The sequence below is a fragment of the Scardinius erythrophthalmus genome (assembly GCF_964197995.2).
Source record: "Scardinius erythrophthalmus genome assembly, chromosome: 11".
Lineage (NCBI taxonomy): Eukaryota > Metazoa > Chordata > Actinopteri > Cypriniformes > Leuciscidae > Scardinius > Scardinius erythrophthalmus.
Window position 1 is genome coordinate 38,142,598 of NC_138231.1, and position 27,016 is coordinate 38,169,613.

Sequence of the window (27,016 nt, forward strand, 5' to 3'; positions counted from 1 at the left end):
CAGTGTTTTGTTTGTTTCATTGCTGACTGTTTTACTAAAACTGTTACATGACTGTTTTGTTTTGTTTTATTTATATTTCATCACTATTGCCCAGTTTCACAGACAAGGCTTAAGCATGCTGCATAGTCCTAGACTAAAATGTTTGAGCTGTCTAAACTGAAAGCAACTTGCACTGACTCTAGAGCTGATAACCATCTGACTCGTTTGTGAAGTCACTTAGGCTACATTGAAAGCTAACACAATATTGCCCCCTAGTGGTCATATACATTCTAGCTTTAGTGGTGGCAGGGGCAGAAATTAACTTTTTATTATTTTTATTAAAAGGCTGCCTTTATTTATTTACAAACTTGTCTATTTATTTTCAAACTATTTAAAAACACATTATGACATTACAGTTTAAAATGTCTGTTATTTTATAAAAAAAAACCTGATTTGGTGATCAATACACCTTTCTTATTATCAGTGTTATAAACAGTTGTGCTGCTTACATGATTACATGGTGATACATTTATTCATGATTCTTTGAGTAGCAGTTCAAAATCATAATTTTCAGGGGATTTTTTTAACCTTTATTTTCCACATTTATGTCAAATACATGGTTTGAATTTCAATTAATTGAGAGTTTGACGTACAAATTACACCACATCTGGGTAACTGTCATATTTATTTTCAAATTAAATTATGTATTTGTACGTTTGAAGTATGAAGGCATGTTTTTTTTTTTTTAAAGAGTGACCCCCATATATAGACTCATATATAGACCCCCTAACAAAAAGAGAATAATCTGCCAAAAATAATCTCCCAAATAATGAATACCATATGCTTAGACTAAATGTAAATGACTGAGTCTAAAATCTAAAATAAAATAAAAAATGATGTTATGCAACAGTTTCTCACCAGTGGGCGCTAAAGTTAACCAAGAAACGTGTCACGATGTTCTCAAAATTTCTGTTGTCAACATTTTCTTTAATCGATCAACGTATATGACATATGTGATATCATATGCATATGTTTCAAATCAATTTATTTTTTCTTTGGTTGTGCCATAAATGCATTTTTTAAAGACTAGCCTACCCTTGAAATCTGTTGCACTTCAAACTTACAAAGTGAAAGTTTAAGACACACCTCATCTATATCATTTTCAGCATCGTGGCAGAAACAAATACCTCTACGAGTTTGCAGGCAGCACAAACTGAACACAAAAACCAAGTGTTAGACTTCTCTGCACTCGACTCCTCCCAGAAACCGTATGATTGACAGCTGTTTTGAAGCTTACAGAGACGTGAGGAGGGAGGGGGGGGGGGGGGGGGGCTCTGATTTGGAGATCACATGCTGCAGTTCTTTCGCAGGCAAGAAAGAAGAGGAGGGGAACAGAGCTCGGAGTCCCAAGAATGCTCCTCTCCCAGCTCAAAGGATCCCTGATTGGCTGCCTGGCTCTTTCTATGAAACATCCCACTTCCTTTACAGCCCAGCAGTTGTATTTTAACCTCTTTGGCCCTGTGCAAGCTTTTTCCGCACACCATGTGATTGTTTGTTTGTTAGTTTGAGCTTGTCTAAGCTTTGCAGCCTTGACAGGGCTCCTTTATCAGCTTACTTCCCCACTCATACTGGAATAGTGTGGAATGCCGCAGCTGGACCCAGTGATAACGCTCTGGTTTGGGAGCTGCGCACTGCACAGTGTCCCGTGACAGCAGAGGAGAGGAGAATCGCTCAGAAGTGGGTGTGCAGGCTCCGTTTCTTTTCACACAGGACAGGTGTTGATATCTGTAGAATACCGAAGCAGCTTGATTTTTAGGTGTTTTTTTTCTCTCTATAGTGTTTTCCTACTAACTTTACCTCAGTGTTTTGCTCAGGAGCAGCTGGATATGTTTGCCCTCACTGCCTCTGTGCTCCGGCGAGGAGCTTTGAGGTACCGGGACAGCCAATGCACCATGGCAACCATTGTGTCCGGAAACAAGACCTCGCAGTAAGTTAAAGTGTGTTTAAGGGGCCCTTCAGGTAGATCAGGGGTCTTTAATCATTTTCAGGCCAAAGACCCATTTTTTTTATTATCATTTTCAGACTCAAAGACCCCCCAACATTCAAGTGTTGATTAAAAAAGGATGCATGAAGCTAATAAAATGTTTTTAAAATTAAAGTACAGTTAAAGGTATTTTTCAAGTATAAAAAGTATTATCTACATTTGAACGTAGTACATACTGCAAGTACAAAAATAATATATAAATAGTAAACTATAAGTATAATGTTATGAAAACTTGCAAGTATACTTGCAGTATAAACTACTAAACTAGTTGTTTACTGAGAGTACACTTCAGTGTGTACTTTCATAAACTAAAAAATGTACTACTTGTATTAAAATAGTAAACTAAGTAGTTTACTTCTTTTACACTTATAGTACACTTAAACGTATACTTTCATATACTAAAACAAGTGGGCCAATTTAGTTCCAAGCAGTATTGGAATAGTACAATTACAAGTTTACTACAAGTACACATTGATATTAGTATACTTACTACATAAAGTATACTTAAAAATATACTTGAACATTATGAACTTGAAGTATTCTTCTTTTTCGTAAGGGTAGCCATATGCTCATAATATAATAATTTAATTATTACATAGATATATTAATATTAAGTAATATAATAATTAATGTATTTATTGTTATTTAGATATCACAATTATTGCATTTTAAGCCAGGCCATACATTCATAATATAAAAACTGAATTATTACATAACAATATTAATATTAAGTAATATAATAATTCATATATTTATTTATTATTATTTATAGATGTATACACATATTGCATTTTAAGCCTGGCCTTACGTTCATAATATAATAATTGAATTACTACATGCAGATATTAATAGTAAGTAATATAATAATTAATATATTAATTTATTGTTATTTATAGATATACACAATCGTTCGAAAATTTTGGGTCAGTAAGATTTATTTGCAAGATTTAATGCATGGATGCATTACATTTTTGAAATGTGATAAAACATTATTACACACAAATTATATTTCAAATAAATGTTCTTTTGAAATTTAAATCCTGAAAATAATGTAGGCCTATCACAGTTTCTACAACATTATTAAGCATCACAACATTGATAATAATAAAAATGTTTCTTGAGCATCAAACCAGCATATTAGAATGATTTCTGAAGGATCATGAGACACGGAAGACTGGAGTAATGATGCTGAAAATCCATCACTTTAAAATATATTAAGATATAGAAAACAGTTATTTTAAATTGTAATACTATTCCAGAGTATTATTGTTTTTTTTTTTACCATTTTTGATTAAATAAATGGAGCCTTGGTAAGCATAAGAGACTTCTTACCAACTCCAAGTCCACATATAAATACAAAAACAATGTATTTATGTATTAAGTAATGATGCTGAAAATCTCCATCACAGGAATAAATGACATTTAAAAAATATAAAACAATATTAAAAATGAATATCAATAATTTAATCGAACAATATATTAAAAAATCCCTCTTTTTAAGACCCTGGAAGTAGATCAAATGCCATTCTTCTCTGTATGTCCAGACAGGTGAAGGAGCGACTGAAGAAGGAGGTAGCAGAGATGAAGACTCAGTTCCCAGGCTTCAGGCCCGGCCTGGTTGTGCTGCAGGTCATTCTGAACCTCTTGCTCATTATTTTGGTCCATATAATACAACTTGTGGTGATAGCTAGCTTTATAATTTCATCTCTCTTGATATTCTGACTCATCTTTCTTCTTTTTCTCTCACTCTACTCCAGATGGTCATTTGGTAATGTGCCATTTTCTTCTCTCTCACGGTTGTGGGTGTTTTGTTAAAATAGATAATCTCTCTATGGCTTCACGGTCATGCGTTGATAAATGCAAAAGTGTGCAATGTGAAAGAAAGGTGTGTTAGTTTAAAGTCTTTGGGATAAGATAACATTGATATGGTGGGTGACTCATATCTTGATTCATAATAACTTCACTGCTTGCTATGTGTTGTTTTGCTGTTCTTTTAAATATTTACGGTCTGTTTTGACAAATGCATTTGACCATTACATGCAAATAACTATATTTAAAACAACAAATAAATCAAATACATTTAAATTTCAGTATCAAGATGTATATATTATAAATATTTTTGTTTAAATAATCATATACTGAAAATTCACAAATATTCAATGTAATAAATGAAAAATAACATGCAAAATAGTTATACTTTAATATATTTCAGTATTTTTTCTTTATATTTATATATACGTATTATAAACTAGTAAAAAATATTAAGCAAAAATAAAAAGATTTTTCTCAGAAATATTAAAATATTCAGATAATACAGCATAATTCAGCAACATTTTTACCAGTATTGTGTGGGATCATAGATATATTAGACATATTAGAGACATATTAGACATACTCAGATCAGTGAGTTTGCTGTTTATGTTTTTCAGGACGTAAACATGTAAAAATATATATATATATATATATATATATATATACAGGGTGGGCCATTTATATGGATACACCGTAATAACATGGGAATAGTTGGTGATATTAAAGTCCTGTTTGTGGCACATTAGTATATGTGAGGGGGCAAACTCCTCAAGATGGGTGGTGACCATGGTGGCCATTTAGAAGTCGGCCATCTTGGATACAACTTTTGTTTTTTCAATAGGAAGAGGGACATGTGACACATCAAACTTATCGGTAATGTCACAAGAAAAACAATGGTGTGCTTGGTTTTAACGTAACTTTATTCGTTCATGAGTTATTTACAAGTTTCTGACCATTTATAAAATGTGTTCAATGTGCTGCCCATTGTGTTGGATTGTCAATGCAACCCTGTTCTCCAACTCTTCACACACTGATAGCAACACCGTAGGAGAAATGCCAGCACAGGCATCCAGTATCCGTAGTTTCAGGTGCTGCACATCTCGTATCTTCACACCATAGACAATTGCCTTCAGATGACCCCAAAGATAAAAGTCTAAGGGGGTCAGATCGGGAGACCTTGGGGGCCATTCAGTGTGTGAAGAGTGGGAGAACAGGGTTGCATTGAAAATCCAACACAATGGGCAGCACATTGAACACATTTTATAAGTGGTCAGAAACTTGTAAATAACTCGTGAACGAATAAAGTTACGTTGAAACCAAGCACACCATTGTTTTTCTTGTGACTTTACCAATAAGTTTGATGTGTCACATGGCCATCTTCCTATTGAAAAAACAAAAGTTGTATCCAAGATGGCCGACTTCTAAATGGCCACCATGGTCACCACCCATCTTGAGGAGTTTGCCCCCTCACATATACTAATGTGCCACAAACAGGACTTTAATATCACCAACCATTCCCATGTTATTACGGTGTATCCATATAAATGGCCCACCCTGTATATGTATATATATACATATATATATATATATATATATATATATATATATATATATATACACTCACCTAAAGGATTATTAGGAACACCTGTTCAATTTCTCATTAATGCAATTATCTAATCAACCAATCACATGGCAGTTGCTTCAATGCATTTAGGGGTGTGGTCCTGGTCAAGACAATCTCCTGAACTCCAAACTGAATGTCAGAATGGGAAAGAAAGGTGATTTAAGCAATTTTGAGCGTGGCATGGTTGTTGGTGCCAGACGGGCCGGTCTGAGTATTTCACAATCTGCTCAGTTACTGTGATTTTCACGCACAACTATTTCTAGGGTTTACAAAGAATGGTGTGAAAAGGGAAAAACATCCAGTATGCGGCAGTCCTGTGGCCGAAAATGCCTTGTTGATGCTAGAGGTCAGAGGAGAATGGGCCGACTGATTCAAGCTGATAGAAGAGCAACTTTGACTGAAATAACCACTCATTACAACCGAGGTATGCAGCAAAGCATTTGTGAAGCCACAACACGCACAACCTTGAGGTGGATGGGCTACAACAGCAGAAGACCCCACCGGGTACCACTCATCTCCACTACAAATAGGAAAAAGAGGATACAATTTGCACGAGCTCACCAAAATTGGACAGTTGAAGACTGGAAAAATGTTGCCTGGTCTGATGAGTCTCGATTTCTGTTGAGACATTCAGATGGTAGAGTCAGAATTTGGCGTAAACAGAATGAGAACATGGATCCATCATGCCTTGTTACCACTGTGCAGGCTGGTGGTGGTGGTGTAATGGTGTGGGGGATGTTTTCTTGGCACACTTTAGGCCACTTAGTGCCAAATTGGGCATTTAAATGCCACGGCCTACCTGAGCATTGTTTCTGACCATGTCCATCCCTTTATGATCACCATGTACCCATCCACTGATGGCTACTTCCAGCAGGATAATGCACCATGTCACAAAGCTCGAATCATTTCAAACTGGTTTCTTGAACATGACAATGAGTTCATTGTACTAAAATGGCCCCCACAGTCACCAGATCTCAACCCAATAGAGCATCTTTGGGATGTGGTGGAACGGGAGCTTCGTGCCCTGGATGTGCATCCCACAAATCTCCATCAACTGCAAGATGCTATACTATCAATATGGGCCAACATTTCTAAAGAATGCTTTCAGCACCTTGTTGAATCAATGCCACGTAGAATTAAGGAAGTTCTGAAGGCAAAAGGGGTCAAACACAGTATTAGTATGGTGTTCCTAATAATCCTTTAGGTGAGTGTATATTACTATCCTCTGCGCACTCTCATGTAGCCTATGGTTTGTTCCAGGTCGGGGACAGAGATGACTCAAACCTCTACATTAGCATGAAGCTCAAGGCAGCGGCTGAGGTTCAGTGAGCTGATTTAATAAACAGAAATCATTTTTAACATAAACCTCTCGCTGACACTGTCTCTCTCCCTTACATAGATTGGAATCAATGCAAACCACATTAGGCTTCCCGAAACAGCCACAGAAGATGAAGTAAGAGAAACAGGCCTCAAACAATAACAAATGTGTGATTCACCTCATCTCATTTTCTATCCTTTCTCCTTTCATATATACATGCGCCATTGCTCACAATTCATTATAAAGAAAATTAGAGCTGTGGGAAATCTTCTGTTCATTTCAACTGAGCCATGCAGTTCAATCTCATCTTGTTTTGGTCATAGATCAACAGCATTCTAAACTGTTGATAAAATGTGGCACACAGCAAATGAAACTTTGTTTTGTGAGAAGTAGTTTGAAGGCTGATCCCACTGATTTTCTTAAGGTCCTACAAAGCATAGTTGCAGTGAACGAGAACCCTGCGGTTCATGGTATCATCGTACAACTACCTCTTGACTCCATCAACCCAATAAACACAGAGAAAGTGACCAATGCTGTGGCCCCAGAGAAAGATGTTGATGGGTAGGTGAAGTCTTTTTTTTTTTTTTTAAGAAAGATAGGGTGTAGCTGTCAAACTTACATGCTTGAAATGTTTGTTTGAGGAGTACAGTATGTAGAGTAGATTATTGGGAAAATAGTGGATTTTATTATTATTAAACTAACTGGAATAGACAGGTAGGGCAGACTGCAGAGTTGATTTATTAAGCCACTGCTAGTTCTAGTTTCCAGGTATAATCACTTTGCTCTCTTATCTCTATTTTTCCACCCAAAGTCAGAGAGCGAATGTCCTCTTTGTCTGTGAATATTGGCCTTTTTTTTACTGATTTCAGATGAGTTATCTCTGAGTAAAGTTTGAGGGGCAGCTGAGTCTAAAATCTGCACAAATAAGCAATATCCACCTGCAGGATCTTTACACATCCTCATGATAGTTTCATCAGCCTCAAGCATAGATCAGTTGTGTTACCGTATGTGATTTAAAATGTGTTCCTCACAGTGTTTACTGACAGGAGAACTGAGCTATATTGAGCTTTTAGGGCTGAAAACTGCCAGTAATCATTTTAATACCTTGGTGAGAGAGAAATGGGGATGTAGTAAGACTAATTAAATGAAATCTTTAAACCGTTTGTCAAGATTATGTTTAAAAAATATAGTTCAAATCAATAATACAAGCTCACAACAATGGTATCATAAATGTAGCTTTTTTTTTTTACTCAAATCACACTGTATTTTTTATGCATTGAGCAACAAATATTCATGCCTGCTCGATATACATTTTCAGGAAAACTTCCTTAATGCATGGTATATTTAAAAAACAAACCCTCCACAGAACATTGTAACTGTATCTTATTTGATTTGTCTTCCCCCCCAGCTTGACCAGTATAAATGCGGGGAAGCTGTCTCGTGGAGATCTGGGTGACTGTTTCATCCCTTGCACTCCTAATGGCTGCATGGAGCTAATCAGTCAGACCGGTGGGTGGAAATCTTGTGAACCTTTACCCATGAGCTCTAGCTCTCATCAGTCAGAAGAATCATAGCATGATTGTCTAAGGGGCCTTCATTCTACAGCACAATCAGTGTGCAGTGTCACTGGATAGGTGTGAGATCTATATATACACACACAGAGAGCAGTGCCGTCTGATGACTGGGTGGTGAAATGAGCTGTCACCCTAAGGAAAGGAACGAATGATCCAGAACAATCTTTTTTTGCATCACATCTAGATGAGTCAGAAAGGAGCTCTGATCCAAAACCTAGTGAGCTTCCTTATTATCTACTGTCTACATGGACAGCATCTCCAATGATAAGCTTAAAAATACAGCAAAAATATTTAGTAAAATATACAGATCGATTGGTGTTTTGCAGTCTTTAATAAAATATACACCACCGTTCAAAAGTTTAGGGTCGGTAAAATGTTGTAATATTTTTAAAAGAAGAGTCTAATCCTCAACGAGGCTGCATTTACTTGATCAAATATACAGTAAAAACAGTAATGTCCTGAAATGTTATTACACTTTTTTAATATATTTTGAAATGTAATTTATTCCTGTGATGGCAAGGAATTTTCAGCAGCCCTTATCCCAGTCTTCAGTGTCACATGATCCTTCAGAAATCACTCTAATATGCTGCTTTGCTGCTTAAGAAACATTTCTTATGTAGTATCCATATTGAAAACAGTTGTGCAGTTTTATATTTTTGTGGAAACCATGATAAATAGAAAGTGAACGTGAAAATGTGAAACATTAACAGCATTTATTTGAAATAGAAATTTTGTAGCATAATAAATGTTAGTCAGGTCCCAAAATAGATAAATAGCCCTGGATAAGATGCAGTAGGCATTTTTGAGGAAAAGTACTTCAAGTGTTGTTTCTATATGATTTTTAGGTGCTGAATCCATTTCTGCCGTATAACAAGTTGTAAACATCACTGTTTTGGCATAAACAATAAAAACAAAATGGCTGCCAAAAAAAAGTTTAAACATTAAACATTACAACTAAAACTATGCATTCTCAGAATATTTAAACATGTAAACAATGAAAAAACAACATTAACATGAAAGGGATAGTTTTTAATGGCTGCTGGAATTATGCCAAGGTACACTGGGAAGCATATATCAGTGGAAATATGCAATTATGGCCAGCCCGAAGGGGGGAACTTGGAATACACATGACCCCAGGGGGGTCATATTGAGAATCACTGGGGTGTCCACCTGCAGGTGGAATATTTCAAACCCAGGGGTGGCAAGGTAGCTTGCCGAGGGAAAGACACATGCTCAGAGAGGCTTACAGTGGACTACACACGTGGGGGTTGCCCAGAGGCCGTGTTAGGTGTCGCCCAGCCTGCAGATCTACATATGTCTGTTAGCGAGGCGCCATGCGCTAGAGCCCAAGAGGATGCCACACTCCGGGTGGAGCAGGCCGTCACATCAAGGGGGCATGGTCGACCTTGCTGCTGGTAAGCCAAAGCAATGGCATCCACTATCCAGTGAGACAACCTTTGCTTGGAGAGAGCCTTTCCCTTCAGCTTCCCACCATGACAGACAAAGAGCTGGTCTGAAGTCCTGAAACAATGCATCCTGTCTACGTAAGTATGGAGGGTGCGTACTGGACAGAGCAGTGCCAAGGCTGGGTCTGCGTCCTCCAAGGGCAGCGCTTGCAGGTTCACCACCTGGTCTCGAAAGGGTGTGGTGGGAACCTTGGGCACATATCCAGGCCGGGGTCTCAGGATCACGTAAGAGTTAGCTGGTCCAAATTCCAGGCACACTTCGTCACCCGAAAATGCCTGCAGGTCCCCTACCCTCTTGATGGAGGCCAATGCAACCAGGAGCACTGTCTTCATTGACAGGAACTTAAGCTCCACTGATTGCAAAGGCTCAAAGGGAGCACTCTGCAGAGCAGTTAAAACCACAGAGAGGTCCCAAGAGGGAACGAGAGGAGGGCGAGGAGGATTCAGTCTCCTCGCTCCTCTCAGGAAACTGATGATCAGGTCGTGCTTTCCAATGCACTTACCATCAACTGCATCATGATGTGTGGCAATGGCGGCACCATACACTTTCAGGGTGGAGGGAGACAACCTTCGCTCCAACCCTTCTTGCAAGAAGGAAAGCACGACACTGATCGGGCCTTTCGTGGGTTCTTTAAGTTTAGAAGAACACCAGTTGACAAAGAGGTTCCACTTCAACGCATAGGCATGTCTCGTGGACGATGCTCTAGTCTAGCGGAAGTGATGGTAGCCACCACCGCTGGTGGTAGGGTACTCAAACCTGCCTCGTCCCGTCCAGGAACCACACATGGAGGTTTCAAAGATCGGGACGAGGGTGCCATAGGGTGCCCCATCCCTGAGAAAGCAGGTTCTTTCTCAGAGGAATTGGCCAGGGAGGTGCTGTCGCGAAGAGTACTAGTTCTTGGAACCAGGTGCGGTTGAGCCAATACGGGGCAACCAAAATTACCTGCTCCTCGTCCTCCCTGATCTTGCGCAAAGTCTACGTAAGAAGGCTCAATGGGGGAAAACGCATACTTGCAGAGGCCCCGCGGCCAGCTGTGCGCCAGTGCATCCGTGCCGAGCGTGCCCTCGGTCAGAGAATAAAACAGGTCGCAGTGGCAAGAGTCGTGGGAGGCAAACAGATCTACCTGTGCGTCCCCGAACTGATCCCAAATCAGATGAACCGACTGGGGATGGAGTCCCCATTCTCCAGCGAGAGGCCGAAACAGAGACATATCAGCTTCACGGTTCAGGTCTCCCGGGATATGAATGGCTCGAAGCGACCTCAGATGCTTCTGACTCAATATGAGGAGGTGGCAGGCGAGTTGCGACATACGGCGGGAGCGCAGACCACCTTGTCGGTTGATGTACGCTACTGTGGCGGTATTGTCTGATCGGACTAATACGTGCTGACCCCTGAGCAACGCACAGAAGCGGTGCAGGGTGAGACGTACAGCCAGCAACTCGAGGCAATTGACATGCCAAAGGCGCTGGGGTCTTGTCCAGGAGCCTGCGGCAGCATGTCCATTGCACATGGCGCCCTAGCCCATTATGGAGGCATCTGTTGATACAACAACATGCCAGGAAACTCATTCTATGGGCACTCCAGCCCATAGAAAACTGAGGTTCGTCCACGGGGTGAAGGTCTGACGGCAGTCACTGGGACTCGGAGCGTGCCGTGTTGCCATGCCCACCTCGGGACTTGATCGTGAAGCCAAAGCTGAAGCGGTCTCATATGAAGCAAGCCGAGCGACGTTACTGCGGCTGCGGATGCCATATGCCCCAGGAGCCTCTGAAATAGTTTCAGTGGAACCGCACTCTTGCCCTCGAACTGACGAAGGCAAATTAGCAGTGACTGCGCGCGCACGCTCATAAGCTGCATGCACATGGCGACCGAGTCGATTTCCATACCGAGAAAAGAGATCCTCTGCACGGAGCAGAGTTTGCTCTTCTCCCAGTTGACCCGAAGGCCCAGACAAGCTAGGTGCCGCAGCACTAGGTCCCTGTGTTCGCAAACCTTGTCTCGAGAGTGAGCTAGGATCAGCCAGTCGTCGAGAGGAACAAGGGCTGCCTCGACAACCTTTGTGAAGACGCGAAGAGACAGGGCTAGCCCGAAAGGGAGAACCGCGCACTGGTATGTCTGCCCCTCGAATTATATATATATATATATATATACTGGTATGCCTCATTTGCATATGTAAACATGACATTTCAGAAAACTTGTAATACAAAAAATGTCTGTCTCTATGTAAGTGAAAAACTGGAAAGGTTTTATGGTGATATCTATAACTTAAACTTTTTACCCTATCCACCTGTAGTGTTTTGGCTGTGAATATTGCACCTATTGTTTCAATGACAATTACAAGAAAATGGGACCCTTATTTCAATGTTATACGGTGGATCCTTATTCAGGAGACATTGAACTTTCTAAAAATGTGGTATAACAACTTTTCCTCAAAAATGCCTACAGGGTTACCCAATCTTGAAGATTCGGACCTGACTATGTCACTTAATTGCTGAAACTTACTGACCTCAAACGTTTGCCCGGTAGTGTACACTTTTGTGTACAACAAATATGTATATAACCTTGTCGACCATCTTGTCTTTTTTTAAAGCTGAACATTCTCCACAAAGGATACATGTGTTGCTGCTTTATAATTTGACTCAAACAAGGCAGGACAATTAAAATAAGAGCTTTTAGAATTTTCAGAAAATGCTGCCTCTCTGCAAGTGTGATTCATGTGTGCAGGTGTGAGTGTGATGGGAAAGAATGCTGTCGTGATCGGCCGCAGTAAGATCGTTGGAGCTCCAATGCACGATCTGCTCTTATGGAACCACGCCACAGTGACCACCTGTCATTCAAAGACCCTCGACCTTGCTGAACATGTTGGTTTCATTTGCTTCTCTCACGCTCTATTTTATATGCCTTTTCCCATTACAGTTTTGAATATGAGCAATTCCTTTTCGAATGGGAACTCGCACTGCGTCCTCTAGAGCAGTGGTTCCCAAACCTGTCCTGAAGGACCCCCAACACTGCACATTTTCTTTGTCTCCCTAATCAAACACACCTGATTCAACTCATCAGCTCATTATCACATGTGTCTTTCTCGTTATGTCTTTTCCACAACTGCTAGCCGAAGAATCATACCATATACTGTCAAACTCGTAACATGAAAAATTATATAAAAACTTCACAGAAAACATATGTTCACATTCATGGCACAATTCAAACGGGACCAGAAAATAAGTATTTTCTCCCATTCACTTGCATTGACGATTTTTCAACCTAGAGGTCCACTTGGGGTTTTACGGATGGGCGGGACTTACCAGCTCTATACTCACTGTCACACCAGTTGTGGCATCACGAACTGTCGCCGGCCAATGACATTGTCTCGTTTAAATACATGCTTCAGACACCAGTCAAGCTGGAGGCATTCCCTGAAGTGTCCTCTAGAGGATGCAGTGTCTTCTTCCCCTCCTCAGGGAACCATGGTTACATGCGTAATCTGAAACTTTCTTCATCTAGATTCTAAAACAAAGAAGAGCTCATTATTCGGTTCTCGGTTTTACAAAATAGTGAGATGTATTTATCGTTTGCTTTATCGTTGTCGAGTACAGACCTTTACTTGTTGTGCAGTTTGGTGTAATGAATGGAGAGCTGGAGTGAATGCTGGAGTAACTTTCAGTGTCTTGTTTTCTTTAGGTGGGCAGAGCAGACATCTTGGTTGTGGGTGCTGGCAGAGCTGAGATGGTGAAAGGAGAGTGGGTGAAGGAGGGGGCGGTGGTCATAGACTGCGGTATCAATCATATACCAGGTCTCTCTGCTTGACTGTATCTACTTGTCTAAAGCAGTTACGGAAGATTAAATAGCTACTGGTTTTAGCTCACGTGTTTACATTTAACTCACACACAGACCGCAGTAAAGCCAGTGGGAAACGAGTGGTGGGGGATGTACACTACTCCTCAGCTAAAGAGCGAGCTGGATACATCACCCCAGTGCCTGGTGGAGTCGGACCCATGACTGTAGCTATGCTGATGAAGGTATCATTTCAGGAGCAAATGACTCTGTTTGACTTGTTTGTAAAGTGAACATCAATTGTGCCAACAACAATTACTAGTACAGACAAATAAATGCAGTAAGATGTAGTCCCACTCTGCATTTTCCCAAACAAATGCAAAGACTAGAAAGATTGTTGGAGAGAGTAATTACTGCAATCAGCTGAGTAATGTAACTGAAAAAGACTGTCACTTTGAGTCGTGTTTATTTTATGCTCACTTGTTAAAATTAGTGGAAAGTTGGACCTGCTTTCCTTGAACAAGCTTTCCGTAAAGTACTGAACAATATGTCATAAATTAAAAGTTTATATAGGTGATAGTTGATGTTTCCGGAGCCCCTAAATGGACATGGTGGTGGAAAAAAATCTGAGTTGGAAAGAAAAATAATAAGTCACTGCTCTGGCGTTCTCTTGGAAATGTATTGCGTTCCCTCAGAAACTTTGCGTTAGCTTGCAAAACCTATATATTCCCTCGCAAAAACTTTTGCATTCAAAGTTGCAATGCAAAGTTTCTCAGGGAAAGCAGACAATTTGCGAGAGAACGCAAATAATATTTTCACCATGTCCCTTTAGGGGCTCCGTAGATACTGTATTAGAGATGGGTCATTATTAAAATTCTGGCCAGTAGAAATAAGCTTATAATTATTTTTTTATTTTATGGCTGATATTGTAATTCTTCTAAAAAAAAAAACAAAAAAAAAAAAAACAAGGGAATCACAACATTATAAAATACACTACTGTTCAAAATGTTAGCAGCATTAAATAGATCAAAAGTGTCAGTATAGACATTTATGATGTTGCAAAAGATTTCTATTTCAAATTAATGCTGTTATTTTGAACATTCTATTCATCAAAGAATCCTGAAAATAAAAAAATGTGTTTCCGTAAAAAATAATAATAATCAAGCAGTACATCTGTTTTAAACATCGATGATAATCAGAAATGTTTTTGAGCACCAAATCAGCATTTTAGAATGATTTCAGTGGGTCATGTGACACTGAAGACAGGAGTAATGACTGCTTGAGAGGCTTCTTCCAAAAACATTCAATCTGAATAATGACCCCAAACTTTTGAACAGTAGTGTAAAGTATGAAAATGGATGTACATTTTGAGATTTGCTAAAGATTACATTTTTAAAGTGGAGCTTTAAGTAAACATTTGATGACAAAATGTCATCTACATTTAAAAATATAGGGAAGTGAGCTTGCTGAGTTAAATACTGACTAATGGAAATAAAAAAAATGTAAATGTAATATCGGCCGATAACTGATTTTATTTGCTTTTGCAAATGTTTGTTATTCTCATTTGGATTTGGATCAGAATACAGTTCAAAGTGCAAAGCGGTTTCTGCAGACATACACTCCAGGGAAGTGGAACATAGTGTTCACAAAGAAGAAACCCCAAGAGCCTCAGCCGAGGTACTGTCATGGCTTGCTTGCTATTATAAAGATTGTTTAATTTAAGCATATTCTGTGAAATGCATCATGACTCTTGCTGACCCATGTGATGCCTATTGCATTTCCTAGTGATGCTGTAATCTCACGTTCATGCCAAAGCAAACCAGTCGGTCAGCTTGCAAGAGAGGTGGGCTTGTTTTCTGAGGAAGTGGAGCCATATAGCAGAAGTAGGGCTAAGATACGATTGGATGTTCTGAAACGCATGAAGAAACAGCCTGATGGGAAATATGTGGTTGTCACTGGGTAAGATCGTCTTGAAATATAATTATGAACATTAGCATAATCTTATAGGGTAGTAACTTTCCACAAGCACCAAATGGGATCTTGCAACACTCCATTAAGCCTGGGTCACACAATGCACTCACATCCAGCTTAAGCTCTGTCTCTGAGCAATTTGCCAAACAAACTAAACGCATTGCTTTCAAAGTCAATCCATTCTGTGTTACTGTGACCAGAATTACTTCTACTCCATTGGGCGAGGGAAAGCGCACCACCGCTCTCGGACTGGCTCAGGCTTTCGGGGCCCTCCTGAATATCAACGCTTTTGCTTGTGTGCAAGAGCCTTCCCCAGGATCCTGTTTTGGTGCTAGGGGTGAGGGACAAACATTTGTTTTTTTTCTCAAGTTTCCAAGATAACTACTGTAGAAATAAAAACATGCTTTGATAAATCATAATTATGAGAATAAAAATGATGAGGCGAATGATGTGAATAAAGTGAATAATAACAAAAAGTTTAAATTATTAAATACATTTATAATTATGATAATTACATAATTAATTATGACCTATCTAATAATTTTGACTTATGTCATAAATGAAATTGAGATAAAACGTTATAATTATGACAAAAGCTATTAAGTCATACATACATGTATAATAAGTCATACATAAGTCGAAATTGACCAAATAAAACTAAATGTTATAATTATGACATTAAAAGTCACCAATATCCCTTAATATCTCACAATTGCAAATTGATTACAAACATTTGTAAGGTTATATTTTTCACAATTTCTTTCCATGCAACTTAATGTCTCATAAAGTAGCTTACTTCTTATTTTAATTTACGGAATTCACAATTACTAATTTTAATTTAGACTCTGAGGCAAAAAAAAACAAAACAGGCTTTTATAGTGTAAGAAAAAATGATGTGGACGTCGAAGAGCTCAAAAAGGAAGTTTATTACAGCATAGCAGTGGCAAGGTACACGAAGCACCTTGGGTTCACCGGTGTCAGAATGAACCCGGAACATCCAAATCTTAAACCTTTTATCCTGTTACAGTTTACTACTCTTAATGTAAATTAAGTTGCCCTTGTATTAACAGCTATGAAGTTGAGACACCCCATTGTCTGAGAAGGTTCTCTGTGTCCCACACCCAGTCCCATTCTACAATTGACTACCATTTGCTATGTGATCAACCCAAATGGTCAAGAAACAATATAACTTGACTGCCTTAATCTCTATGATAATTAAGCCATTTTGGGGATGAGCTCATTCTAAAATATATTTAGGAGTGGAATCTGGGTCGAGGCAGACTACAATTTCTTACAATAGCTTAAGTGGCTCAAAAGATTTATTGGTTGGTTTTTGTTTACAGGGGTTGCTGTTGGAGGTGGATACTCTCAGGTTATCCCATTGGAGGAGGTATGTTTGAGTTCCTCTTGAAGCGCAGATTCGATAGCATATTTCATCAAATGGAACGTGAATATCTTCTAACACACTGATCCCAGGTCAGCCTTCAGCCTTCAGGCCAGAATGAGCTCATCTCTGCTGCCAGTAGAGTTGTGATGGACACTATTAAAGCACATGCTCACTATGAGACCAAGCTTTCTGAGAAGGTCAGGTTTGTGTTTGATATGCGTGTGGTTATACTCATGTGTTTGAATGGCTTGTATTTGGTATGATCTCATATGCTTGTATCTTACAGGCTTTGTTTGACTTATTGGTTCCTCTCAAAGAGGGTCAAAGATCTGTCTCCCCAGCCCAGCTTAGCCGGCTGAAGGTAAGTCATAGAAAACACAATCTAGAGTCAAATATTAATTTCAAAACCACTGCAGAAGTATGATGACATGGTCACTTTGTCCTTTATGACCTGTAGAAACTGGGCATTGAGAAATCTGACCCCTTGACCTTCACAGGGACCGAGATAAGACGTTTTGTCCGATTGGACATTGACCCAGAAACTGCAGCAGTATGTATCAGTATCACAATGTCATTTTGTCACTACATTTGACCTGGTGCCTTTCTTGATAATGTAATTCACATTGTATTATGTTGTGTGTGTATATATATATATATATATATATATATATATATATATATATATATATATACACTGTGTATTTTTGTACACATAAAAAAATGTTGGATTACTTTAAGTATCTGTGCTGTTCAGGATTCTGAGTCTTTGGAAAACGAGATCATGGCTATACTGTCACTCAGCAGCAGTGAAGAGGAGATGCAGCAGAGACTGGCCAAGATAGTAGTGGCTACAAACAAATCTGGAGATCCTGTCACCACAGAGGATTTAGTCAGTATGTGTTCATGTGTTTGTGTGTGTCTGTATTATGCGTGTGATCTAATGCACACAACTTTGTCATCACAGAATGTCAGTGGTCCATTGGCCATGCTATTGAAAGATGCCCTTAAACCTGTTTTGATGCAAACTGTAGAGGTAAGATTTAATAGTGAAAAATGTTGCATGACCACTAAAAATGTCATTGTCATTTTTCAGAATAAATATTTTATCACTGCACACAGAATCATTCTTATTTATTTCAGCTCTGTCAGATTCTGTCTTAGCACATCTTTCTCTCTAGGGTACACCGGTGTTTCTTCACACCAGCCCATTAGTTGACATTGCCCAAGGCAGTCCTTCCATTCTGGCTGACAAAATGGCTTTAAAAATGGTCGGATCCAAAGGATTTGTAGGTAAAGAAGAAATACACTTCATATTTTTTTTATAAAAATGATTAATTAAAAAGTTTTTATTTTATTTTATCATTCTTACTTTTTAAATGCTGTACCAATCAAAAGTTTGGGTTAGTATACGTTTTTTAAAGAAATTAATACCTTTTTTTTCCAATAAGGACAATTTATCAAAAAATACATTTATAATGTTCAAAGGATTTCTATTTAAGGCGAGACACTACAGGTGAATAGGGTAAAATTTTAAAATAACAGATATCACCATGAAACTTCCTCAGTTGATTACTTTCACAAGTATATAAAAAAAATGTATTACAAGTTTTAGAAATTTGTATGTTTAATTATGCAAATTAGGCATTATCTCATTAAATATGCACGATTTTGCATATATTTTCGGTAGATAGATCTGAACATATGATAAAGCCAGGTGAAAAATTATTTTTTCATTTTGTTTACAAACAAGATGAAAATTAAAACTCAGAGGGATTTCAGGATATATGCTTTCATTACCTAGGAAATCAAAATATACTGTCCATAGCCATAAAAAATAGATTTTCACCATATTTTTTTGATTACAATGTCACATAAATCAGGCCAGGAATTATTTATTAACAAATCCCTCTGAAAATATCTTCAGAATACTGCTAAGTGTATAACTGGAAAGTTTGGTGTACATAGGTGCTACATAGGCTGAGATGTTTCTACTGGAGAATGACAAAAACTCATTTTGAGAAAACGGCAGTTAAAGATTTAAATAGCTCTAAATGAGAAATCGTCGTAGCTTTAAATCCCCCTTTGGACATTCACGATTGGTTACTGATAGAAAGGAAATGCCCATATTTGGGTTACATAGCGTTGTGCAGGAGACTCAGAGCTTCACAGTGATACCGGTCATGACAGACTTCAGTAAACAGACGGAGCTCGGCGTGTCGCGTTGTAATGCTAACTTCCTGGTAAATTCGGGAGAAACTTACAGCCGCAAGTAAACAAAATGTAATAAAATAAACATCTTAATGTATATTTTCAGCGTTTTCTTTATAGCAGCTTGAAAGAACACATATTGAAGGAGTAAACTAGCCCAAAATCTCAAAATTGACCACTGCATGAAAATCGATGTTTTTGCCTGCCGTGTCTCGCCTTAAATGCTGTTCAATTTTCTCTTCAACAAAGAATCCTGAAAAAAAAAAGAAAACATCACGTTTGTTTTCCACAAAAATCCTAAGGAGCACAACTGTTTTCAACATTGATAACAATAATAAATGTTTCTTGAGCACCAAGTCCTCATGTAAGACTGAAGACTGGAATTCAGCTTTGCCATCACCAGAATAAGTTACATTTTAAAATATAATTGAATATATTTTTAAAATTAGAAAACAGTTATTTTAAATTGTAATAATATTTCACAATATCACTGTTTTTACTGAATTTATCATCCTATAAATGCAGCCTATCGTGAGTATAAGAGACGTCTTTCAACGTTAATGTACAACATGGTCTAGGTTTCTGGAAAATAAATGGCAAACACAAATAAAACTGTCACAATATTCAAACTCTGGCTAATCTGAAGCTACTTTCCTGTCTTTTCAGTTACTGAGTCTGGTCATGGGGCTAACATTGGCTTGGAGAAGTTCTTCAACATTAAATGCCGCTACTCTGGCCTGCAGCCAGATGTGGTAGTGATGGTGGCCACTGTTCGTACCTTGAAGATGCATGGTGGCGCCCCCTCTGTGAGTCATATCCACAAATCTATAGATAAATTTCCATTATGGGTTCAATTGAACCAATAACACATCAACTGTTTATTAAATGATCAATCTTGTGCTGGTGACAGAGGCAATAGCTCACATTGTCTTTATGCTTCTATTCTTTCTTGTTTATAGGTCCAAGCAGGTTTGCCCCTTCCAAAAGAGTATTCACTAGAGGTAGTGCAATCTTTCAGCTGCCACTTTTTGCCAATCTCTTAATATTTTAAATATGTTTATAACCTATAATTTACTGACAACTATTAAATATTCAGTTCTAAATTTTGATGATCGTCAGTCAGGTGGAAGTCAAATTACCAGTCAGGTAATTACATGCATGCCTGTGATTAGATGAGTTTATATACCACATGACACTTGGTGTTTTCTCCAATGCAGAACCTCAAGCAGCTGGAGAGAGGCTGTTGTCACTTGAGGAGACAGGTGGAATGTGCACAAGCTTTTGGTTTGCCAGTGATCGTAGCTGTCAACAAATTCAGGTATGACATCAAGCAGCCAACAAAAAAGTGTTGTCTGTGCCTCTTCTCATCAAGCTATTTGCAACTATTCATACATTATAAATATGTACCATTTTATCACTGATATCACTAATTATATTCAAATAGTCTCTTAGGTTTTTATCCGTTGTACACTAATCGTATGCTCACGAGCCAATCTGAACCACACACAGCAGCCCTCCCACTCTGAGTGAATGTGTGTGAATATGGCCTCTGATTGTATTTGGCGCAGCTCTGATACTGACGCTGAGCTGGAGCTGGTGTGTGGCCAGGCGAGGCAGGCTGGTGCCTTTGATGCAGTGAAGTGCACTAACTGGTCTAAGGGGGGCGCTGGAGCGTTGGCTCTGGCTGAAGCTGTTCAGAGAGCAGCAAAACTACCTGGACGGTTTAGGTTCCTGTACGACTCGCAGGTAAGAAGTGGCAGAGTGGGTAAAATTTGCTCTGATACATTTACATTTATACATTTAGCAGGTGCTTTTATCCAAAGAAGAACATAAAGTACAAATAAGGTAACCAAGGTTTAAATTCCACAAGGGAACATCCACTAATTTCAGTAGCACCTCAATGCAGTACACGAGATCCTGGGGGAGGAGTTGAATCCAGATATAAGGGGTGGAGATTGGTAGGTTTAGAGGTGGGTTTAAGGATTAGGGGGTGAAGATGGGTAGGTTTAGGGGTGGGTTTAGGGATCAGGGGGTGGAGATGGGTAGGTTTAGGTATATGTAAGGTGGGAGGAGTTGGATCTGGATCCGACTCCTCCCCCTGGATTTCATGTTTTGCAGTGAGGTAGAGACCTGCGCGGGACACAATGTTCAGTCCCGCTCCCGCCCGCTCCCGCAGTGTTCAGTCCCGCTCCCGCCCGCTCCCGCAAAGATTTGTCATTTTTAGTCCCGCTCCCGCCCGCATCTGTGATATTATGTCCCGCTCCCGCCCGCAAATGCCCGGCAGGCAGCAGGATGGATGTTCACATTCTGTCTCACGAAAGGTCTTGGAAAAAAAATGCGTGCGCACATAATTCCTTACAGTAACTAACGCCAACAAAGATAAACATTAATCGGCCCAAATTTCAATAGGCTTAATTATCATGTAACATAAAAACAGCCTTAGGCATGGCCTACACACATAGGAACATTTGTTAAACGGATCATTTTTATCCTAGACTACAGGCCATTTAAACATTTAAAATGTGATCACCAAAACACGAAACAGTCCCATATTAGGCCTACGAACAGCATAATATTCACTAGTAGGCTAACAGTAACCAAAAAAAAAAAAAAAAAAAATTATTCGATTAGGTAGGCTAATATTATTATCTATCTAATATATATAATTATATATTAGATAATGTTAGAATGTTATTGCTGTCTATTTTGAGCTTTCAAGTTCGAACACGGAGCAGCGGGAAGGAATTGTCTCTAAACAAGTGAATCTCCCTCAAAACTACAAATTATGTACGCTACTTTAATCATTTATATATTTTACTTTACACTCATATTTAATTTGCGGGAGTGCAGCGTATCATCCCTCCCGCCCGCACCCGCAAGTGCACCTCCATCATCCCGCCCGCGCCCGCAATGACCTTTCAAAATTTGTCCCGCGCCGCACTGTTTTGCGTCGCAACCCGCGGGTCCTGCGGGACTCCCGCGGGAGTGCAGACCTCTACAGTGAGGACCATCTCACTTATTTTACCACTGAAATGATATCTGTTAGCGGCATCATTAAATGCCTTATACAAGTATACAGCACTCAGGATTTTTTTTTCACTACCCACGGTCCTTGTGAAGTTCTTTCCCACACATATTCTGAGATCAATTAACACTTTATATATAGAGCTGTTTCATTACCAGCCAATTACTTTATCATGCATGAAATCTTTTTAATTGACAAGGTCTAAATATAACCAGTATAAAAACTGTTCATCACACATTACAGCAATTAAGGCTAGAAAGATGCCTGTGTGTATAACGGGTGGTATGTGATGTGTGTGACTAGCTTTGAGTAGAAGCAATTTGGGTGTGTACAGAAAGATTCCACTGATGGAATGAAGCCAAAATCCATTACTCAAACTAATGCATTATTAAACACAAATAAATGTTGTTGTTTTTCCTCCAGATTCCAGCTGCTGATAAGTTAAGGACTGTGGCACAGAAGATGTACAGAGCGAAAGATATCGAGCTCTCTCCAAAAGCAAAGGAAAAGCTTGCACTTTATACAAAACAGGTGAGCTTCCTTTACACAATTTTCCATTCCAATGCTCAACTTTTCCATTGTTTTTCTATGTAAACGTGCTAGACGGACGCGTATAACCTGCACTTCGCGTCTTGCATCTTTTTTGCAGCGTCTCACACATGACATAGCGTTCTAAAAACGCAGCGCTCATGTTAAGATCAGTTCAACTTGCCTTGATCTCACATTTTTCAGAGCAAAAAAGGGTGTTTAATTACATATACATGCAGTGATACACATACAAGATATTTGCTTAGTTATAGAATGAACTGGATTAATGAGAAGTTCTCCATCAAATGCAATATATACTATGACACAAATACTAATACTGTTGGTAAATTATTGTGGGTTGGTTATAATTAGTGGAAGCAGCTGTTGAAAGTTAATGAGAGGTTTAAAAACATATGGTATGACATATTGTGGATACTTTAAGTGGAAAATGTTGTGTACCAGATTGTTGAAGAGATAGGTTGGACTGTTGTGAATTTGTGTGTGTTGTATTTTGTGTGTATAAAAAGAAGGGGGGGTTCTTGTTATTTTGGGGAATTATTGGACTTCTGGGAAATTACAATGTGTTCTTTAACACATACTCATTCTGCTTAGAGAAGCTCTAAACTTGCACTACAGTATTTGATGTACAGTCTGTATCCCTGTCTGCCTGAGGGAGTGTAACATTCTCTCTTATTCGACTTATCTCTTTAATCTCTCTTAAAGGGCTTTGGGAATTTGCCTATTTGCATAGCCAAAACACACCTGTCCTTGAGTAATGACCCCATGATGAAGGAAGAACCCACCAACTTCATGCTGCCCATAATCGATATCAAGGCCAATGCTGGAGCAGGTTTCCTCTCTTGTCTGACTAACTCGGTGAGCTTTATAGTACTTGATCTATCTGCAGCAATAATATATATATATATATGCACACACTACCGTTCAGAAAGTTGCGGTCAGCAAGGTTTTTTAAGAAATTAATACTTTTATTCAGCAAAGACACATTACATTGCTCAAAAGTGACAGTAAAGACATGTATACATTATAATGTTACAAAAAATATATATTTTTGAACTTTCTATTCATCAAAGATTCCTTTAAAAATATATCAGAAACCTAAAACTTAAGTAGTAGTAATTAAGTAGTACAAATGTTTTCAACATTGATAATAAGAAATGTTTCTTGAGCACCAAATCAGCATATTAGAATGATTTCCGAAGGATCACGTTGCACTGAAGACTGGAGTAAAAAATCTTAACAATACCCAACTTTTGAATGGTAATGTATGTAAAGGCTATATTTCTCACACCTTGGTGGTGTACATTAAAACACTACATCAAATGAGTTCCCACAAATCTTCCCATGCCTGAAGAAGGAAAAAACACAACAGTAAAGTGATTGTTGTCGTCAGCCGTGTTTATGATAACTGGCTGAACATACTAATGGAAGATTAAATGATGAGATTACATGAACACTAGGGTGGTTAACCTCTAGTCAGATAATGTCATTGACTCATTTCTGTCCCCTTTAATCAGTCGCTCATCGGGTGAGTCTACACTGCAGAAAAGAAAGAGAGAATATTTGGTCACACTTGTTGTGGATATTTTTATCCAGACACGTTGCTAGGCTGCATGCTGTGCTGAACATGAGCTGTTCAACAAAATCCACTGGTGGTCCAAGTGACCTTATCCAACGTTTATGTTCATTACAGATTACAAATGCAAGTCAATTTGTTGAACTGCTCTTCGGGGTAGCTGCCATTTCCATATCCATTTTTGGTTAACTTGGCTCAGGATGGTTTTCTTTAGCTTGTCGGACAGTTTTTATTTTTTCTGTTCATTTTTTGAGCTAGCTTAAATATCTATATTTTGTTTTATCTGGAAAACAAAACATAATGGGGTGTGTAATTAAGATAGTCTCCTTACAGATTGACTAATTTCTTCAAATTCTCCAACAGACAAAAACAGAAATGGATGATCCCATGTGGCCCTGTTTCCATGGCAACAACCTTTACCATGACAGCAAGTAGCTCAGTGGTTACTTGCTAAGGTGGGAAAGCCTTAGCAAGTAATTGGTTTTGTTAAATTGGTTTAATTAATGGTCAATCAAACTTTTAATAACTGGAAAGAAAGAGACACTTTTCTTTTTAACATGGCTAAATTATTTTTAAAACCTACAAAGACAGTCAAATCATTGCATCAAATTCGAGAATATCTTTTTCACTATATTATTTGTAAACTGACAAATGATGTTGCTGTGTACAGTATTGTAATTCACTCCAGATTTCACAGTTAATACGCTTGGCTCCTTGAACCATAAGATATTTTTAGCCATGACTGAGCTTAAGGAGCACAGAACCAATTGTCTGTCAGTATTGTTCTTAGCACGTTTATGCTGCAGTTTGCCAGTATTATTGAAAGTCCCATTTGATTTTATAGTTGACACATTGATTTTATGAGATAGCTTCCATGTCTACACATTGTTATCTTATATGACTTAAATAAAGTCTTGGTTTGGCCTTTAATGAAGTTTCCAGTTGCTATATATACTTAGCTGACAGCCTGATTGTAAACTATATATATATATTGTATATTTGTCCAGCTTGTTAGTCCAGTTATACGTTACCCAGCAGCCATTGCTGCTGTCCAGTAGTCAAGGATCACATATGTCTCCAGTTATCTGGTGCTGTGTGGCTAGCAAAGCATTCAGTTTTTATTAGATGAAACCATACTGTATACCGTTCAAAAGTTTGAGGTCGATATGATACATTAAAATATATTTTAAAAAGTCTCTTATTCTCACCAAGGCTGCATTTATTTGAAATAGAAAGCTTTTGTAACATTATCAATGGCTTTACTGTCACTTTTGATTAATTTAAGTCATCCTTTCTGAAAATAAGTATTAATTTCTGTCCAAAAAAATCGTACTGACCCCAAACATTTGAACGGTAGTGTGCTGGGTAGATTACTTACAAATTGTTTGTTACTGATTCCAAATTACATGGCAAAAATTGTAGTTAGTAATGTAACATGTTACATTACACATTTTTAGGTAATATAATCTGACTACTTTTTGATTATTTTTGACCTAACTGGTTTAACAGATTTAATTGAATTAGGATAGTATTGGACAATATCAATATTAAAATACAAAGGAATCTGATTACTTAATCCAGATTATATGTAATCAGTTACTACCTAGCACTGTGTGTGTATTCTGGTGTGTGTGTACACAGTACATTTTTATATACATTCCATGCATTGTATCTGCCCATTAACAGCCAAAAATAAACGGCTCCATTAATTGTTTTGTTAAAACTGTTGAATAAATAAGCTAATCTAAAGCTAAACCCAAAGTTTTATGGGCTTATTTTAACAAATTGTTGCCTTCTTGTTTTCATGTTTTAAAATGTTATAGGTTTCATGTAAAACCGACATGCATACACAGGCTTCCAAGGGCATATTTTCCTCAGACCTCTGGGACCTCAAGTCACTGTGTATTAGCATTGGTGGCTTTGAGTCTGAAATAACATTTCATGAATGAGATATCAAGATTTGTGTCTTGAATAAATAAGAGGCAATCCGTCTTCTGAACAAAGTTTAAAACATGCCTGAATGATAAAAAAAAAAAAAAAAAAAAAAAAAAAAAAAATGGAAATGTCTGCTACAGACATAATTATAAAGAAGACCCTGGGAAAATGAGATAACCGGTCATATTTGCACATATGTCTTTTGCAAACATCAAGCGAGCTTCCAAATGAGAATTAATTTCTGTGTGCCATCTGCTCATCATGGACGTTTCATTTAAATGCCAAATAAAAGATTTTTGTTTGTGATCATTTGACGGTCACTGAACTGATAAATGAATATTGCCTATTTTTAACAGTATATAGTCCAAGGTGAGCCAATGTCATTATTAACCTACAAATTGAATTTAAACAAAAAAGCATGTATAAATCAGAGAGAGAGAGAGAGAGAGAGAGAGAGAGAGAGAGAGAGAGAGAGAGAGAGAGAGAGAGAGATTAAAACTGTCCCTCAGTTTTACAATCATCTCATCTAATCAAGACCAACACATTTGCCCATAAAATAAGTAATCAAATCTTGGTACTTGGTTACCAAGGAGACAAAATTGATCAGATGAAATGAAGACATTGGATGTGTGAAAAACAACTTATCACATGAATAAAATATTTAATTCCTCGTTTCCAATGAAGTTGTCATTTTATCAGATATTCAAAAAGTGTTAAAATAATGTCAACTATCATTGATAGTAGATAAATTAAACTAATGAGAGTGTGAAAAGTGTTTC

The 27,016-nt window shown here is 38.2% G+C and overlaps 1 protein-coding gene across 9 annotated transcripts; it reads left to right on the forward strand.

The window, feature by feature from the left end:
- Positions 1-1,580: 1,580 nt before the first annotated feature.
- mthfd1a (methylenetetrahydrofolate dehydrogenase (NADP+ dependent) 1a, methenyltetrahydrofolate cyclohydrolase, formyltetrahydrofolate synthetase) lies at positions 1,581-26,326 on the forward strand. Of its 9 annotated transcripts, none has more exons than XM_081377853.1 (27): positions 1,618-1,754; positions 1,842-1,966; positions 3,568-3,652; positions 6,720-6,779; positions 6,859-6,912; positions 7,202-7,338; positions 8,186-8,286; positions 12,543-12,679; positions 13,497-13,608; positions 13,707-13,834; positions 15,169-15,266; positions 15,375-15,548; positions 15,761-15,897; positions 16,904-16,950; positions 17,037-17,144; positions 17,234-17,308; positions 17,405-17,497; positions 17,702-17,836; positions 17,912-17,980; positions 18,126-18,237; positions 19,822-19,961; positions 20,115-20,156; positions 20,373-20,473; positions 20,724-20,901; positions 22,604-22,711; positions 23,432-23,584; positions 24,666-26,326. In XM_081377853.1, the coding sequence occupies exons 2-27, from the start codon at positions 1,866-1,868 to the stop codon at positions 24,735-24,737; spliced, it is 2,757 nt and encodes a 918-aa protein (XP_081233979.1). In that variant the 5' UTR covers positions 1,618-1,754; positions 1,842-1,865; the 3' UTR covers positions 24,738-26,326. The 9 variants fall into 9 exon arrangements, with proteins under 9 accessions (XP_081233978.1, XP_081233974.1, XP_081233979.1 ...); XM_081377854.1 differs by having other exon boundaries at positions 1,673-1,754; positions 1,854-1,966; XM_081377852.1 differs by having other exon boundaries at positions 1,581-1,716; positions 1,860-1,966; positions 17,702-17,980.
- Positions 26,327-27,016: the final 690 nt, after the last annotated feature.

Excerpts from the sequence above, each read along its gene's own strand:
- mthfd1a (XM_081377852.1), top strand. The coding sequence starts at position 1,866 with ATGTTTGCCCTCACTGCCTCTGTGCTCCGGCGAGGAGCTTTGAGGTAC. Across the intron at positions 16,951-17,036 it reads AGGTTATCCCATTGGAGGAG|GTCAGCCTTCAGCCTTCAGG; the intron begins GTATGTTTGAGT and ends CACTGATCCCAG. Across the intron at positions 22,712-23,431 it reads TTGCACTTTATACAAAACAG|GGCTTTGGGAATTTGCCTAT; the intron begins GTGAGCTTCCTT and ends TCTCTCTTAAAG.